The 17,669-nt window shown below is 41.6% G+C and overlaps 1 protein-coding gene across 1 annotated transcript; it reads right to left on the bottom strand.

Moving 5' to 3' along the window:
* Positions 1–3,997: 3,997 nt before the first annotated feature.
* Positions 3,998–16,575, bottom strand: calm1 (calmodulin 1 (phosphorylase kinase, delta)). The gene is made up of 6 exons (XM_015391604.1): positions 16,419–16,575; positions 11,822–11,852; positions 10,925–11,068; positions 5,674–5,780; positions 5,241–5,376; positions 3,998–4,083 (listed from the first exon to the last, which is right to left on the bottom strand). Exons 1-6 carry the CDS (start codon positions 16,419–16,421, stop codon positions 4,055–4,057), a joined length of 450 nt encoding a protein of 149 aa, XP_015247090.1. The 5' UTR covers positions 16,422–16,575; the 3' UTR covers positions 3,998–4,054.
* Positions 16,576–17,669: the final 1,094 nt, after the last annotated feature.

Genomic DNA, 17,669 nt, shown 5'->3' with positions numbered 1-17,669 from the left:
TAATGCCATTGGGGTATAGTATTCTCCAAAAACACAGAGACAGACAGAGAAGTAAAATTGCTGTGTGCCCTACCCAACATATTCTTATCAATGATTTTGTTTTTTTACTCATTTTTACAATCCTAACATTTAAAGAATGTAAAGAAAATATCTTTGTAAAGAATATAAAAATGTACATAGACACCATGGGCGGTTCTAGACAGGGGCCAGTGCCCCCGTAGATCATGTCCTGGCCCCTGTTCTGAAGACATAATACTCTTAATGATGATATGCACTGGAACAGACATGGTTACTAATAGGTCCTTTAGATCTATTTAAATAAATTCTGTTTTACTAATTATTTAAAAACAATAAGGTGATAGTTTCAGTGGTATTGAGATAGGATTCCCGTTTTCATCTGCTAAATGTTTTTTGAAATAAAAAAAGATTAATTTATCTTTTTTCTTTTTTGTCCTAATTCAGATTTTATAGAAAGCTGTAATTTTAGCTTAAATTAAGTCAAAAATATGTAAAATTCCTAAATTATCACTGTATATTGATCCAATAAAACCTTTTTTATTTTAGTTAAATCTAATTAAATAGAAATTTCACTTTATGCTGTTATATTTGAATCCCTAGGCCTGTTTTTTTATTTCATGCTTTTCTGTGCCCCCATGAAAACACGCTGGCCCCCTCCTGGCCCCCTGGTACATTTGGTCTAGAACTGCCAGTGGTAGACACACTTTCATACAATCTAACTTTATAACTCACGTTCATGATTCTCCTACATTTTTCTGTTTGTTTTTTTCCTTTGATGTTCTTTTCCTTCTCCTCTTGAAGCAATTATTATAAAGTTATTCATTTTGAAAGTACCCAAAGGAACATCTACTGCAACTAAGGCTTAACTTTCTTCTTTTAAAGTTATTGTTCAAAATTCAGCATTGAAACAATAGATTGTTTTAACGATGAAATCCTTGAATTGAGGAAAATAGGCCGACTGTGCGGTGAAGGCGTGTGTCTTGTTAAATCAATACATTTTAGGACATTGTAAGTTAAATCCAAGCACGGTGGTGGAAGTGTAATGCTCTGGGCTACTTTTCCATAATAATCAGTTTAATTTAACCCTCGGTTGCTCCTCAGGTTTGTCCACAGATAATTTGTACATATGGACACAAGAGGACCGAAAAACAAACATGTTAAAGTTTTTATTCACAACCGGAGAACATGATGGGGCAACAGGAGAGAAAGTTTTTCTCCTCATATTTAGATAAACTATAAGACCAAAGGATTGTACAACATGAGCTAAAAAGTTCTATTCAGCAGGGTTGTAATATGTTTGCAGTTTTAACAGTGTGTCTTACTGTAAAGCATTAACATTTTAATATCAGTGTATATATATATTTGTCTTTGTTCTTTTTGGGATTTATAAACTGAAACTTAGATTTATAAACAATCAGCTGTTCACCGCTATAACTTGATAGGGTGAAAACTGAGCCTACCAATATACTATATATATAATGTCTTTTTCTGGCTTAAAATAGAAATAATCTTTAATTTGTTTATGCTATGAATTTCTGATTTCATGTCAGACTAGCTAAAAAAGTACATTCAAAAGGTTCTTCAGCATCCAAGATCTTTATCCTTTAGTGTTTGAATGACTGAAATACAGAAAAGACAAAGATGTAAAGTCACTAACAAGTTATTACATCCCTCTGGTTCTCCTCTGTAAAAAGAAACGCATCCCTATAAGGCTTTTAATGTGTAGTGCACAAAGATAAGCTTCCTATATTGGAGTAATGGTAAATATGACTTCCATATTCAAAATAATTTAACAAGAAAACATGGATACCTTGCTGGTGACTGCTTTAAAAGGGAGCAACATTCTGAAATAGATTAGGATGTGGCCCAACTGTTAAACTACAGGAAATACTTTAGCGGTTTCAAAGTGCTTAAAGATGGCATCCTGTTTACTAAGCAGTTAGCAGAGCAATTACCAGCGGCTCTCTAAACTTGCAACTGGAGTGCTGTGAAAATGGGTTGGAATCCACCATGTCCCAATGTATTAGCACCTCCATTAATATGCATCACCAACAAACCAATTCTGATAAACTAACTCCTGTATAGTTTACAGATAATAAAGATGAGTAAGCATTATGTGTAACCATCTAGGTGACTGATCAGCAGTAGCCAGAGGTATGCAGGTCTAAATAAAGTGTTCTGGTTACTATTGGTTCATCTGCTGCTGCAGGGAGGAGCCAGAAGCAAAGCTTAGTGTCAGGCTAGGGTCGTTTGAATTTAAATACTGTGGTTGAAATCACTGGATGAGAGCTTTTTTATTCTGGTAAGCTTCTGTCCACTGGTCCAATCTATTAATAACAGACAAATAGGAGAACATATAGTTCCTTCCTTGAAAGCAGAGTACCTCCCATTGGCGTGGCTCTTCCTTTTCTCTTAATGGCATATGTGTTCTTCCTTCATGCTGAGATGTGGGCGTATAGCCTTCCTCCACATGCTCAAATTACACCGTGCAGCAGAATGATGCAACTGTGAGGTTTGCGGATATTCAGGCGTGTTGTTCTCTGCGTGCCTCGTAATCAGCGGAGAAAGCTGAGCCCAAACCACAGCAGAGCACTGGCCTGGTTTGCCTTACTAGGACAAGCCAACATGGAGTCATCAGCAGAGGCAGGAGGGTTTATTCAAACTCCCACTTGTCTTCCCCCCCACCCCTCCTCAACATCCCAGTTCTAGCATGCTCCTGTTGCTAAGCAACCAGCTGGGTCTTCTTAAGAGGGAAGAGAGCTGTCATAGATGTGGGTTTGTGTGCATCCACAGCTTAACGCAACAGCAAACACACTCTCTGCCCACAGCGTAACGGGAACAGAGTCGGACACAGCTGGACATCACCCAGACACACGGAGCTGATTGTAATCATTTATTGTTGACACATGGGTCTATTCAGTAAACAACATACAGACTTGTTATGCTGTCTTCATAGATCATTTTTACAATCAAGCATAAGAAAAATGACATAAGACATGATAAACTTCATGGTCTTTTATTTGAAAAAAAAAAAAAAAAAAATAGACTAGCATGTACAACTTGGAATGAATGTAAACTGAACTCAGATGAACAGCAACGCAGCCCTCACCATGCTCTCGTCTGAGTCGAAAGAACAGAAGAAAAAGAAAAGCGAAAGGCCAGTGATTCTCTCTTGCAATAAAAGAGGATAGACACTCCATGTTAGCAAAAAAGAAAAAGAATAAAAAGAAAGCTCACTGTAAGACTCTTTAACACCTCCCCTCCTTCACAAAGGGAAGGACAAACAACTACTAAGATGGCCGTCCAGATAACAGAAAAACATGCCAAACGTCTGAAAATGTATTTTTTTGTACATTTTTTTTCTCTTTTTTATCTAGCATACAATTAAATCCTGTTCCACTTTAATGCTCGAGTTAGAACCTGGTATATTCTCAACTAACAGTACAGGGCTCCTCTGCAAATACAAAAAAAAAACTGTACCAAACCAACAAGAGGACGGGTTTTAGTGGAATCAGCACGCTCTGGTAGTCCGGAGGAAAGGACGGGGCGGGGGGAATAAATTCGGGGGGGTTGGGGTTAGTGCTCCGGTCTCAAGCTGCATGCATGAAGAACAGAAAACAGAAAGAGAGACAGAAGAGATGGCCAGCCCAGACGTTTACCACGAGCATATGGAACCGGGAGGAGTTGGCCAAACGCCTTGGGTTCAGTCTGAAGGTAGTAGTTAACAGGGTTGGGTGTTATTTTCACTCGTACTGATGCTAAACTGATCTCCATGTAGGGAGGGGATCGGGGGGGTCAGGGGGTGGGACAGAATCACTAACCATCATTTTCATGCAGACATTTTTTGTATGTTTTTATATATTTTTCCTTGTGTGGACAGAAGGATATTTTATTTCAACATTCAATTATTTTTCTATACAGAAACGGTATGAATAAATGAACATTTTCTTCCAAGAGGTAAGTAAAACTTTTTTTTTTTGGTTATTTTTTTTATTTTTTTTTTCTTCTAAGAGGGGCAGGATGGGGCGGGGAAGCTTCACTTTGCAGTCATCATCTGTACAAACTCTGCAGAGAGAGAGAGAGAGAGAGAGAGAGGACAATGAGGTCATCAGCTTTACCAGCAGGATGAGCATCACCTGAAAACTCTTAAACGCTTTATTCATTTTTTAATCAAGTTGAGCATATTTTAGTACATGCATCCTAATTACTATCCCCTCCATTTCCACCCTCATGAATTAAAAGCGCTGCCCTGTGCTAAGAGCAGCCCAGTGGTGGGATGGCAGGCTGGACCAGTAAAAACAACAAACACACTCTAAATAGAGAACATGCTCAGTGATACAGTGAGAACGTGGAAGTAGGACATTTACAGCCAAGACTGTTCAGAAAATGAGCGCAGTCTCTTGTGTAATGTGCTGAGGGACGGGGCAGGAGAGGGGGAAGGGAAAGACGAAGACTCCAGGAGCTCTGATGATACAGTAAAGAACGCTGCAACAGCACAAAATGATAATAAAACTCCAGCTAAAAACTGTGCTGTGTATCTGTCTCCAACAGGCAGCCTTTTCTTCAATCACTGCTCTCCTTCCACCTCCATCCAGCCTACCAACAACTCTGACAAACTTTTCTATCCCTGCTTAAAGAAAACCTCCCCACAGCATGATGACACTACCACCGTGTTTTACAATGGGGGTGTTCATTGTGATCTCTAACCAAGAGGTTACCTAGGGGCTTTGCTCTTGAAAACAGGAATTTCCTTAAACTAAGATGGATCTCAGGAGCTCATCCAGAGTTACTCTAGTTTCTTCTCCTTGCCAGGGTACAGGTGATACTGGAAAGTCAGAACTGGAGACATACCGTAGATTTGGGAGGTTCTGGACACCGATTGGACAGCTGAGAGGTGGACCATATTTCTTAGTTAGCGGACTTCTGACGCTAACTGATTGAACGGGATGCTACCTGGGAGTACTGAAGTAAAGAGGTCTTCAGATTTCTAAATTGGAAAAAATTCCTTTATCTTGTTTCATAAAACTCAAATAAAACCTGATGAACTCTGGTGTTAAAAGTAAGAAAGTAGAAAAACATTTTTTTCGTGTGTCTGTGTTAAAGAAGGCTCCCATCTAATGACAGACTTGACAGACAGTTAGCCCAGCTCGCCCTCAGAGAAACACGAGCATTGGTGCAGACCCAGTTTAATAAAACCAAAGTTATGAGTTTCCTCTACATACCTTCATAGTTGACCTGTCCGTCTCCGTCTATGTCTGCTTCTCTGATCATCTCGTCCACCTCCTCGTCTGTTAGCTTCTCCCCCAGGTTCGTCATGACGTGGCGGAGCTCTGCAGCGCTGATGTAGCCGTTCCCGTCCTGGAAGCGGAGGAAAAGGGTTCAAATGATTATGTCATAAAATGTTTCTTTTTTAAGACCCTTTAAGATCTAAAAAAAAAAAATGAAATAAAATACAAATATTTCTTCAGGTTTCCAAACAAGCAGACAGACAAATGGGAACAGTTAGCTAAACTAATGGATGGCTACATTTTTTTTTTTACAATTTTCAGAAGGTCTGAAAATTCTAACATTTTTTTTTTCCATAATCCCGGCCCCTTCCATACCGCAAACCCTTTAACTTCATGTCCCATTCCAGCTGTTGTTGACTTGTGATACCTTGTCGAATACCCGGAAAGCCTCGCGGATCTCCTCCTCGCTGTCTGTGTCCTTCATTTTTCTGGCCATCATGGTCAGGAACTCTGGGAAGTCGATGGTTCCATTACCTGGAAGGGATGATCAATGAGGCACATTTAATCATCCTGAATAAACCATCAGTTAAAAGCTCACTCTGATGAGCTGAAATAATACAATCAGCATTCTGCTGATGAGAAGCAGCCAACTGAAAACATCCATTTGGTGCTTCTGCTCTGTTTGTCCTCCTATAGTCGTTTAGATCCGATGAAACGACGCAGACAGCGCTGTATAAAAGTCATGTCATAGTTTTTACTGGTTTTCTTTTAAAAGGGGATCAACACAGCACTGCTTCACTCTACACTGAATGGAAAATTAAGCATGATTTTAAAATTGCTGAGAATATACTATTCTAGAGAGTGCGGTGTGTATTTAAAGAAACTCCAAGCATCTTTACAGCCAATGTAATGTGAATCCAGACAGATGTGGATCTGATTTAAACCTTTCCATGGTAGATTTGGCTTTAAGGAGAAGGGAGCCTGTGGTCACCCATAGTTTAGACATTTAGTAAACTGTGCAGCTTGGCATTTAAGGAAAATAAATGAATCACAGCTTGGTCCCCTCTGGACTCCAACTAACTGCAGTTTCTCCAAGTATTAAGGAACTGGTATCCCAGGCAGATATAAGAAAAGCTAAACAAAACAAAAAAAAGGTTTCATTTCTTAGTCATGCTGCACTTACTAGATACAAAGACTACCGGATTTTCTGGATTATTAGCCGACACTTTTTCCACGCCTTTTGAACCATGCAGCTTATACAAAGAGGCAGTATCTTGGTATTTTTCTTAATCACCAGGGGGTGGAAAGTCAAAATTGGAAATCAAAGAAGAAGTAGCTAACTTTTATTTAGCACATGCTAGCAGCAGGCAGGATGGAGAACAAATGTCCAGAATTTACACATTTTCACATTAAAAGCTGTCCTGACTAAGGCCGTGTCCAAATGTCCGCCCTAACCCCTAAATCCTGCAATCACTATATAGAGCGGGGACTGTATGGTGGACTTTATAGTAACCTCAGCTAACTAACTGGAAAGATGATCACTGCTTTTCACTCCCCGTTGCGCATGTAACTCTGCCTCTCCGCATGGTGTCCGCCCCATCTTTGTTCTTCTCACCGCAACAACAAATCCCATGACACTTTGCAAAGAAAGTTCTAGCAAAGCAATCTGGGATTTAGTGACCATGGATGATCACTACTTTTCAAGTTCCATTGTGGGAAATTTCGAGCCCTTTTACATCCAATAGACTTTCGGACACTCCTCTAAAATGCTAAAGCTGGGAATACACTGCGATTTTTTTTTTTTCAATCGTTGCATGCAGCTGCAGCTCACACTGGACGACGAAACCGCAGGGTTTCACAATTATTTTGTCACACGGTGCAGCACAACGCTCTGATGATATCTACCTGCTCACACTGTACATCTGAAAACTATGTCAAACTCAACTGCGCAGTGAGACAGCGCTACACGGACTCGTCTATCCGGAAGCCAAACCAGTAGAAGAGGAATATGAAGCTCACTAGAACAAACGCGCTGCATTGGCAATTCGTGCAATTTTGTGCTGAAAGCACTAAGAAGAAAAGGCGGTGACGTATTTGGACAAAGAATTGGCTGAGAAAACATGGCTACTACGGTCTGTCTATTTTACAGAAAGAACTTCATTTCACCGGCACCTGCCATGCTTCCTTGTTAACATTTGAGGGGAAAAAGAAGAAGAATCCTTTTTCCTGAGCAATTTGCCCATCAAACATGTTTGATTTCCTCCCGACCTCACGATTCCTGATCAGGAGGTGGCCGTGAGAGGCTGATCAGCCCTCGTTACCCCTGTACACTACACGACGCACGATCAGGCTGAAAGTCAGGCTGATCGGAAAAATCACGCACGACTGGAAAGTCGCCCCTGAAAGGGCAAAAAGATGAAAAAAAAAAAAAAATAATAAATCACACAAGTTAAGCCGTTTAACGGGAGCTAGCATTCTTCTTCCCAAACTCAGTAAATATAAGCTTCTTTTATAAAAAAATAAATAAAAAATTAATATTACTTTTATTATTATTTTTATGTTTTTAAAAAAAGAAAAAAAATGGCCCCTAGGATCAATGTCATTTCTGCTAGAAAATTTAACTGGATAGCAGCTTTAGCTCCATGGAAGTAAGGGGAACAAGAAAAAAGGTAATGTTTTGTAAAACCAAAAATAGGTCTATTGTCATTTCCAGACATCTCATGTTTCCTTTGAATGTTCAAATACTGAGAAAAAGATCTATTGTTTATCTCGAGTATGTTTTATGCTACCTATGAAACAGGGATTAGCATGTCAATATGTCATAAGTTTTTAAAAGAATTGTTATTTCAACCACTATTTAAAATATTTGTTATTTCTTTGCAAACTCTGTCGGTTAATGTTTCTACACTTTGGGATGTAGCAGAACAGATCAAAATGTTTCTAAAACCATCTGTTGGATTTTCAGAAAAATATCAAAACCAAATCTGAATGTGGTTGGAGAATCCCCCCCTTTAAGTCGTTTGGTTTCAGGTTGTTCCAACGTCCGCCACTGTGGCTTATTGTCATGCATGTGTTCTGTCGGATCAATATCCATGTAGCTGTAGACACAACAGGATTAAACCGGGATCAGACTGTGGCTCATCAGCTCCCAACAGGAGGGAGGGAATCTGACAGAGAGACTCCTTTTATGTTTCACCTGGAGCCCTTATAGGACCAGGAGGGGTAAGGCTTCATCTTCTGCACTGAAAAGGGGGAAGAAGGCAGAGTAGAGAGAGAAAACAGTGGGAGGGGAAAAGAGAGGGCGAAGGAAGCGAGTGGGCGACAGAGAGGGAGATGTGAAGAGGAGAGAATATAAGGAGTGAACCGAGTGGGAGATGGTGCGATTACACATAAGAGGTGCTGACGCAAAATATAGATGGTTGAGACATCTCAGCACACTCATACGTGTGCCGACCCCCCCTCCTTCCAACCTGAAGCTGAGGGGGGATGCTAGGATTGTGTAATGAGTGATGTGCTGGGGGTACGTGTGGTTTTATGTCATCAAGTTGGAGCAGAGCTCTGCTCTGATTCATTTTTTTTATTATAATCAGAGCGTTCATCTGTCTTGTCCAAACCAACCGCCCTCTTTTGCAGTCATTGTCATTCTCTGCCCCAGCACGCTTGTTTGGTAAATAAAGCTGATTTTCAATGGGCCAGCTGACATCCAATGTGGGTGCTGGATGTGCAGAGCACAGAGGCCTTATGTAACCACTTTTATTTTCCATTACTACCTTCATTGCCGTCTGACCTATATTGCATCAGCCAAGGGAGGCAGAACAAGGGGATGTTAGTGATGGGGTGCCGCTACTGGTGGGAGTGGAGGGATCATCTTTAACTGAAGGGGGGAATCGATTTATTCTGATCAACGTCGTCCCGCTACAGCATCCTAGGTGGGATGGAGCATCTTTTTTTTTTTTTTTTTTTACATTGTTATATTCGATATTTTAAGATGTTATTTTACATAATGAGAGATGTCTGAATGAGTTTCACACATCTTTAAGGGATCTTTGTTTTTATACTGTCTGAAGCTCGGGCTTCTGTACGAATGGCTTGTTCTGAACACTCCACCTGCTCGTCTCATGTCAGGGTGGATTCTGATGGAGCCGAACGCGCCGTGACTGAACTGCTGACACAGAGGGATACGTCATCTGACAATAAAGCTGGTCGGCCAGTTGGCTGGGACAGTTGGCGAACAGTTGGCAGAGAAATGCAGGGAGATGGGCAACAACGCAGCTGATGTGTTGGAGGCAGGACAATAATGGATGCCTGAGCTAATCCCCTGTTATCTGCCATGGGGGAGTTAAATACCAAAGTCACGCAATGACTGTAAATCACGGCAGCCCCACCTTTAACGGCTCAAATCAAATCCAAAATCCAGAGAGGTTTTCCTCGCTACGTGTGTAGAGGAAAAGAGCTGTGACTGTGCACTTTCTGCAGCAGCTGATGGGTCGTTTGGTAGATTAAAAACCAGGGAGCATCATATTAACCTAAATATTAAAACCCTTCCACGTCGCCTGCAAAAGTTTGGGTAATTTGGAGGATTTGTCAGCATGTCGGCCAGAGCAGAACGCACACTTTTTCTCAATGTGACACATTTCAGTCGACCTTACACACCCTAAATTACTCAGTTTTATAACACAATACAGTCCTAAGGCACCTTAAGAGGATGGGCGGAGCTTCGCACTAGACTCTAAACATTAATGAAAACAAACCAAAGAAACAAGGAGCCAGTTTTAGAGGATAACTGCAGATTTCCTTAAAATTCAGAACAGGGATCTGAGAGAAAACTCAAACCAAAGTTACAGTAGCTGTGTCCCAGATCCAGGTCCAACAAGCAGCGGGATTCTGTGACCAGACTGATTGTAATATGCATTATTCTGTATTTTGTACTCCCAAACACTAACAGGGTTGATAAAGGGGTTTTGTTGTACTGTGTCTTGTCAGTACTTTTATATAAATGGCAGCCATATTGAATTATGACTGGTGAGAAACACACGAGATTCAACCTTTAGGCACCTTTGTTTGTTTTTTACAACTCTAAAGTTGGAATAAGGAGAATAAATGCAAATTTGGCTTTATTTCTGTGAAATGGTATAAACACAGAGAGAAATCCCCCATTTCATTGAGATTCTGCTTCAGAAATTAGCAAACAACAGGTAATCAGCCATTTCTCCCATGAGTGAACAGCAGATCTTCCCTCCTATTCATTCAAGGCATCATACCTAAAACTTGTTTTTTTTCAGTCTATAAACACATCATCTAGCAGCATTAGAGTTCAATCAGTACTGATGTTTGAAGGCAGATAGATGCATATGATTTGACTCAAGTCTAGCCAGTCCGATATGTCAGGCATATTCATGAAGCAGGTGTTCATTTCTCTTCCTCTATTTACATGATAAAAATGACACAATAATATCTATTGTTACACAAGTAAAAAAAAAAAAAAAAGGGAAAGTAATAAACAAAAAATAAAATAAATAACGGAAAAAGCAGCAATGTGTCGGTCCATCTCTTAACAGCGTGCACTGTTTGACCCGGATAAAGTGAAAAGGTCGAAAACATCCACTTCTATGCATAAATAAGAACCATCTTGTATCGGATGATTGATAATTCAGGCAGAACAAACATGCGATACTGACCGTCAGCATCCACCTCATTGATCATGTCCTGCAGTTCAGCCTCTGTGGGGTTCTGACCCAGCGACCTCATGACGGTGCCCAGCTCTTTGGTGGTAATGGTTCCATCACCGTCCTTGTCGAATAAGGAGAAAGCCTCCTTGAACTCTGCAGGATTGAAGGGAACATTGAGGCTGTTAGACTGCTGCGGCCGCATAAACAAAGTCGGGTCATAATGTGGCTCTCCGGGGCTAATAGATTTCCGATGACCATCGTCTGGCCCGTCTGATGAGCTTTCACTCTTCTCAGGAATCCAGTTAACATGGCAACAGGAAGAAGGTTGTTTTTTTTTTTTTTATATAAGGATCAGTTTACCTTAATTCTACAATATTTCTCCACTCCTAAGCTACTCCGATAAATGAAGAACAGTGTTACGCCTTGAGCTCTTTGCACACGCTAATTAACCACAGAGGGGGTTCGGCTGAATGGAAAGCAGAGCTCCAAGTTCTAGACTAAAGCCCCCCGATGTGTTTTTATGACCAGAACATAAAGGTTTCCTCCGTGTTTGAAACCAATCAGCAACATGGATGGAAACCTGTCTATTCAGGGACACTTTGTAGGTTGCAGTCCTGACTCATAGCTGCTGTGAATACTTCAGCCCCTTATGTCCTGCTCATTTCCAACAGCTAATGATCTGCCAAGGAAGGGGGGGGGGCTGCTGCCAAATCCTTCAATGTTCTGTTTCCCTTCATGTGACATGGAAGCAGCCAGAACGGCTAATGAGAGACATTACCTTACATGACTGCTAGCTTTATTGAATAATGCAGGGCTGGATTTAATCCACTGAGAGCCAGTAAACAAAATAACAAAGAGGAAAGCATTGTGTTTTTTTTGGTTGGGGAATGAGAGGAGGTCTCTTACCTGCAATCTGCTCCTCTGTTAGTTGGTCAGCCTGTTGTTGGGAGAGAGGAAAGGGAGAACACGCAGGTTATTCATTAAGGAAAGCCTTTCAGTTATCAGATTGTCTGCATGAAACCCCACCCTGCTCACAGCGTTCTCTCTCCTCTGAGGATGTTGAAAAACAACCAAAGCAAGACTCAAAACATACATATATAACCCAACTGAAAAATAAAACAGAGCAGCTTTAAGGCCAATTTATACTTCTGACGCATAGCCTCTGCAACCATCAAATCTGTCACTGTGTGCGACCACGCCCCCCATCCTGACTACACGTCGGAGGGTCGAACACCCACTCAGAACTCAAACAGAACTGCGCAGACAAAAAGCAGCTGTGATTGGTCCTTGGTATGCCTTTCCGACTGTCTGTGTGGTCGTTCTTCTCGATTCGGTGCCGGGGCGCGCCATTTTTAAAAACCAAGGAGTGATAACAACAATGTATAACCACGAAAAAAGGTTGATCGAGGAGGTTCGGAAGTGCGACCACTTGTACGATGCCTCAGACACGTTGTTTTGCAAAATAAAGACTCCTGCCGGCGCAGCCGAAGAAGATCTCGTGAGTTCTTGAATAGGCTCCCCCTTGCGCTTTGGCATGAAACTGCTGCGCGTCCCTAGAAATGCCAAACCACCGGTGCAGAAGCATACCAGCAAAACTGGTTTGTGACCAGACCCAAGCGACATTTGATGTGTGTGGTTGCAGAAGTATAATCTGTCCCTTATGGTGTCAAAGTGGTCGTCCCACATTGAGCCTCATATGCTCACCGTTTGACTCTAAACTTCACAAATTACCCACAATTAAAAAAGGTAAAAAAATTAACAACAAAGGTTTTTTCAGCTCTTCTGCATTTATAGCCTTACTAGCAGCCATTTTTATAACCGTGTTACCATAGAAACTAATAAGTAGCAGTATTTAGGTTAAAAAATATCCCCCAACAGCTCAAATGTATAAAAACAATCTCCCAGCAACAAGTAGGGGAGGGGCAGGTGCTGTTTTATCCTATCTTCATACGTTTAGAGAACACGAAAACCATCTCCATCTAACTGGAACTTTTCAGAAACGGCGTTTCCCGAAAAGCTGGCACAGAGTGACGTATGCTGGAAGGAGACATGTAATCAGGGCTGGCGTGGTGGGACAGGAAATGTTGCTTGTTTTACTGGAATTTGTCTTAACTTGATCTCCTAGCAACTGCCTCAGTCTACAACACTTCAGTAACAGAACGGATGAGGTACAGACAGGAAAAAAATAATCCAACCTGCTGGACTGGTGTGGTTTGCCCTGCCTCATCATGACTATCTTAGGCCAAATCATGGCTGACTCATACATGCTTTAAATGGTTTGAGAGCAGCCACACTCTTTTAAACCTCTACGTAAAACAGCAGCAGTAAAGTGTGAAGACAAAGCTCCTGGTGTAAGCTACTGATCCGGAGGTATTTTTATGATCGTAGTTAACGGAGCAGTCTGACATCAGAACGCTTGGCACTGAAGGAGGAACACACACAGAGAGCGAGGAGCAGCACATGCTCCCTCGCTCATAAACACACGCTAATGGCAGGCTTCCTCCACACCAGGACTTTCCATGCCTTTGCTGCCTTGTTTTCCAGTTGTTAGGTTTGCATGCTTGTAAAAGCAAAATGTAGAGAATGCCGTTTGGAGGTGAGGCCGCTCCATGTTGGGAAATTTAATTTGTTGCATCAAGATTAGATTAGTTTAGGCTGGATTGGCATTTAGCAGACCACCACATGACAGCACAGCTAAATGACCTTTTTGCTCCTCCAGAACAGGAGAGGCTTCTCCTCGTGGACGGAGCGACGGCGGCAGCAGCTGGTTCCGTCTGAAATTGGTGGAGTTTCAAACAATTAGACGTCCTGAATCAATAACCTGCCTGTCTCCTCACTTCATGCACCAAAATGAAGCAGCGGTTCATCTGCATGTTTTCTCCTTCATCCTGCCTAATGTCAGCGCTGTGTCGTCTCACTGCTGTGACTCAGTGCTATGGATCCTCTTCTGGCTTTGACCCAACCTGCTGAGGGCTTCTGGTGCCATAGCAACTCCTATTTTTTTTCCCCCCTCTCTGTGCGGTGGCTCTCTGAGCACAGAGGAAACTCCCTGTGATTCACCGCCCTTAGCGTCGGAAGGGCCACGCTGTCAGTCCAGATAACAGCTTGGAATCTGTGGCATGAGTGGGTCGGGTCAGCCATTTCCCTGGCGCTTCATGCAGACAGGAAGCATCTCCATCAGTCAATCAGAAAACAGCTGAAAAAAAAACTATTTTTTTTGTTTTCCTAAGAATTTCCTGCAGTCGCTCGGTTATATATCATTTTAAAATACTATTTAACAAAAATGGAAAAGCTAAAAGCAGCCAACTTCGAGGATATAAGTGTTCTACAAGCTAATATCAGCTTGTTGCAAATAGAAACACGCTTTTTGACACTTAAGTAGAGGTGTGTAAAATCGTCCTTAGACGCATCCATGCTTCAAAATAGAGCAGGGTCAAAAAGGACAGCTGGAAGCCGCGCCTTGCATCATCAGCTGCTGTTGTGGGTTGTTCAATAGACAGTAAAGCCAAATGGCCAACCAGCATCCAGACCACAACACTCTCATCATTCTCATCTATAAACTCATTAATGCTGGCTTGTTTTTCTTTTTTTTTTTGTGTCTGTATTTTTTATTTTTATTTTTTTGACTGAAACATCAAACCCTTTATAGCATTTTTAGACAAAAACAGTGTATCAGACCTTAAAGAAAAATCAGGAATCAGTCTGCAGCTGTAAAAATCAATGTGTTGCTCTAATAAAAGCAAATAGTTTTTAGTGTTTGGTCTAACATGAAGCTCAACAGCTTTTTTAATCAAGGTTATCATACCAGCTATGTCCCACTAAGGGGATAGATGCCTTTCGCTCTCACATGATAGCATTTCAGAAACTCAGCTTGGCACAATCTGCTTAGAGTGAGTGTGTTTGTGAGATGGGGGTGGGTGGGTTCACTGCCCCAGAGGGCGAAGAATGCCTCCTCTTTATGAAGCTGGACAAAAGACAGTGAGGCCTCAGACACAAGCTGCCTCAAAAAGAGGCTGCGTAAACATCACCACACTCCTAACGTCCGGCGACAAAGGCCAACGCAACATATGGCGCGTGGTGGCAGGTGAAGGGTGGAGTCACGGATGCAATGAGATGCAGGGAGGACATGTTGGACACAGCTAAGTGTTTATCCATCATAGTATTTAACATGCATCACAAAACAATTGAAGAGAAGGGACATGGTGGGGCCACTTCCACTTGAAACCACCCATCGCCTCCAGGTGAGTTGTTTACGACCCCGGATGAAACTTTTCCCGGATTATAGTCGGCTGCAACAATCAAGTTACGGTGGCGGGTTGCAACGTGAAACTGAATGGAAGCTTGACACCATATGAGGGATATTTGATAGCAGGGCCCTCACACTGCAAAACTTATGGGGCCATTTTGTCCAGTTGGTGACAAGTTCCAAAGCTGCAAAAGTCAAGGTAGGCTTGCCTACAGCTAAATGAATTTCTGCAAGTCATGGAGGCCTGGAGAGATTGCTAAAAAAGCAAGAGTGACATGCAGAATATGTAATTATAAAGGCAAGGATGACAGCTAGGTTTCAACATCTCTGCTGGTTTGCAGTTCTGCAGAAGAAAACAGGTTGATCACACTTGTTCGTGCCTCCAGTCCATATTTTTCAGACAGTGGACGGAGAGTCCTTACAGGTGCCGTATTTGCATAACATCTAAACATTTGCAAAGTGGCAAACAAATCAGCAAACATGACACAAGCAGATAGCCCAGCCTACGGACGATAAAGGCCGTCTGGGGCTGCAGGGGAACAGGTAGCGCCTCTTTTGGAGCTTCAGCGGAGATGTCGCCTCGCTTTTTTTTTTTTTTTTTTTTTTTTTTTACGGTATATGGTCCATTTCCGTTGCGGAACACTGACGAGAACAACGGCAACAAAAATGGTGCAAGAAAAAAAAAATGGGGGGGAACCAAACACCGTCATCATGTATAAGAGAACCGAGGATGAACCACGGATTAATCAGTATCCATGTGATGGCGGGAGGTGGGGGGGTTTGATATGTTTTCATAACATGCCTGCGCTACGAATGAAGCGAGGGAAAATGAAAACCATTTATACCAGGAGAATAATCCGGTAATAACCCAGAATAGCCTCCCAGTTTCCCCCCCACACCTCCAAATGTCGTCCAAGTTTTAATTCGAGCTGCAGCACGCGGCCACCAACCAGCTAATTGCGCAGTTATGAAGCGTGGAGACCAATAATATAGGTGAGCATATTTCCCAAACATAAAACCGCAAAAATACAGCAAAAAAAATGATTCACGTAGACCTTTTAACGTCAAGCCTTCCTCCTTATATTTTCCCGCTCCTGAACGCATAGGAGTAGCCCCATAAGAGTGCACATCAAAAAGAGAACGTAAGCAAAGCGGGATGTAATGGTTTATAAAACAAGCGCCGCTACAGGTTTTTTTTTTTTTTTTAAAAAAAGCAGTTTTCCTTCCATTATGCAAAGAATGAATGGCCATACGTACCATGGCGGATGGGTTGTGTGCTTGTTGGTCTGTGGAGTCAGGCTACGACTGTGCTCGTCCCTTAGATGGAGTTCCACTGGCGGGTTTGGAGTGTGTAATATTGGCCGTGGCCAGCACAGGGAGGTGGGAGGAAGAGGAGGATTGTGTGGATGTATCCCTCCGCCGCGCATGCGCTTATCGTTTACTTCCTTATTGCGATTCGGAACCGTTTGCTGTAGCGCGGAGCTGTGGCTACCAGCACGCCAATCAGCTCGGCTCAAACGTCTGCAGTGCACAGAAGAGGAGCATCTTCCTGCTCGTTCTGACACTCCATTAATTATTGATATTATTATCTTGCTTGGACTCTGTTTTAGTGATCACTGACAAAGCAAAGCATATAATAATACAGTAATAGAGGGATATTTAGTGTGAGAAGCCATATATCTACTATATAGTTCCTTAATTCATCATTACAGTTTTATACTAGAGAATTTCAACTTCAGATTTATTAAAAAAAATTTCCTGTGCTTCTAGAGATTATATAAATTTAAGTCAATCTAATGACATAATTATATTTAAGTTTGAGTAAGTTATAGTTGTAGTGTTTATGGCTGTAGTGTTTACATCACAAATAACTTTCGATTGTATGTATATATATATTAAATTGTTCCTATTTCAATATAAAATAAAAAAAAAAACAAGTAACTGAATATCACTTCGATTAGGACACGTTTAATTAAGTTGTCATGAAATAAACTTTTTAACAAAATATCCTTCACTTTTAAATTCAATTTGTTCATTTAATCTTGTGCAAAATTAGATTTACTTTCAAACACAATCTTTTCTTCTAAGATTCTTCTAAGATCAGCAACTAAGACGTTTTCATGGTTATTCTAGAAGTTACAATTTCTTGACAGAAGGCACTAGTTTCTAACCGCGGAATGATACTGAAAATCTAGGAAGCGTATTTGAGACGGGAAAGTGTGCGGCGCGTGTATGTTAGGGTCGTTCTGATTGGCCGTTGAGGACCTGCAATATTATACTCTATGTGCCGAACGCATCGATTGGCTACACGGGACCTGCATTGCACCAGGCAGTGGTTCTTAATGGAAACGTAATAAATAATTTTTAAGGGGATAAACAAAACAGACGTGTTCATTTCTTCCATTTTAGCGGCTCTGTGGCGATTTTATGAGAAAAAAGCATTTTTAACGGAGTCAGTTTGAAAGGAATGGACAACGTTTGATAGGCTCGATGTTAGAAGTGCGCATA

This window comes from Cyprinodon variegatus, unplaced genomic scaffold (genome assembly GCF_000732505.1).
Source record: "Cyprinodon variegatus isolate N-32 unplaced genomic scaffold, C_variegatus-1.0 Scaffold551, whole genome shotgun sequence".
In the NCBI taxonomy this organism is placed as follows: domain Eukaryota; kingdom Metazoa; phylum Chordata; class Actinopteri; order Cyprinodontiformes; family Cyprinodontidae; genus Cyprinodon; species Cyprinodon variegatus.
Note: the sequence above shows the minus strand (reverse complement) of the source record. Positions and strands in the feature narration are given on the sequence as shown.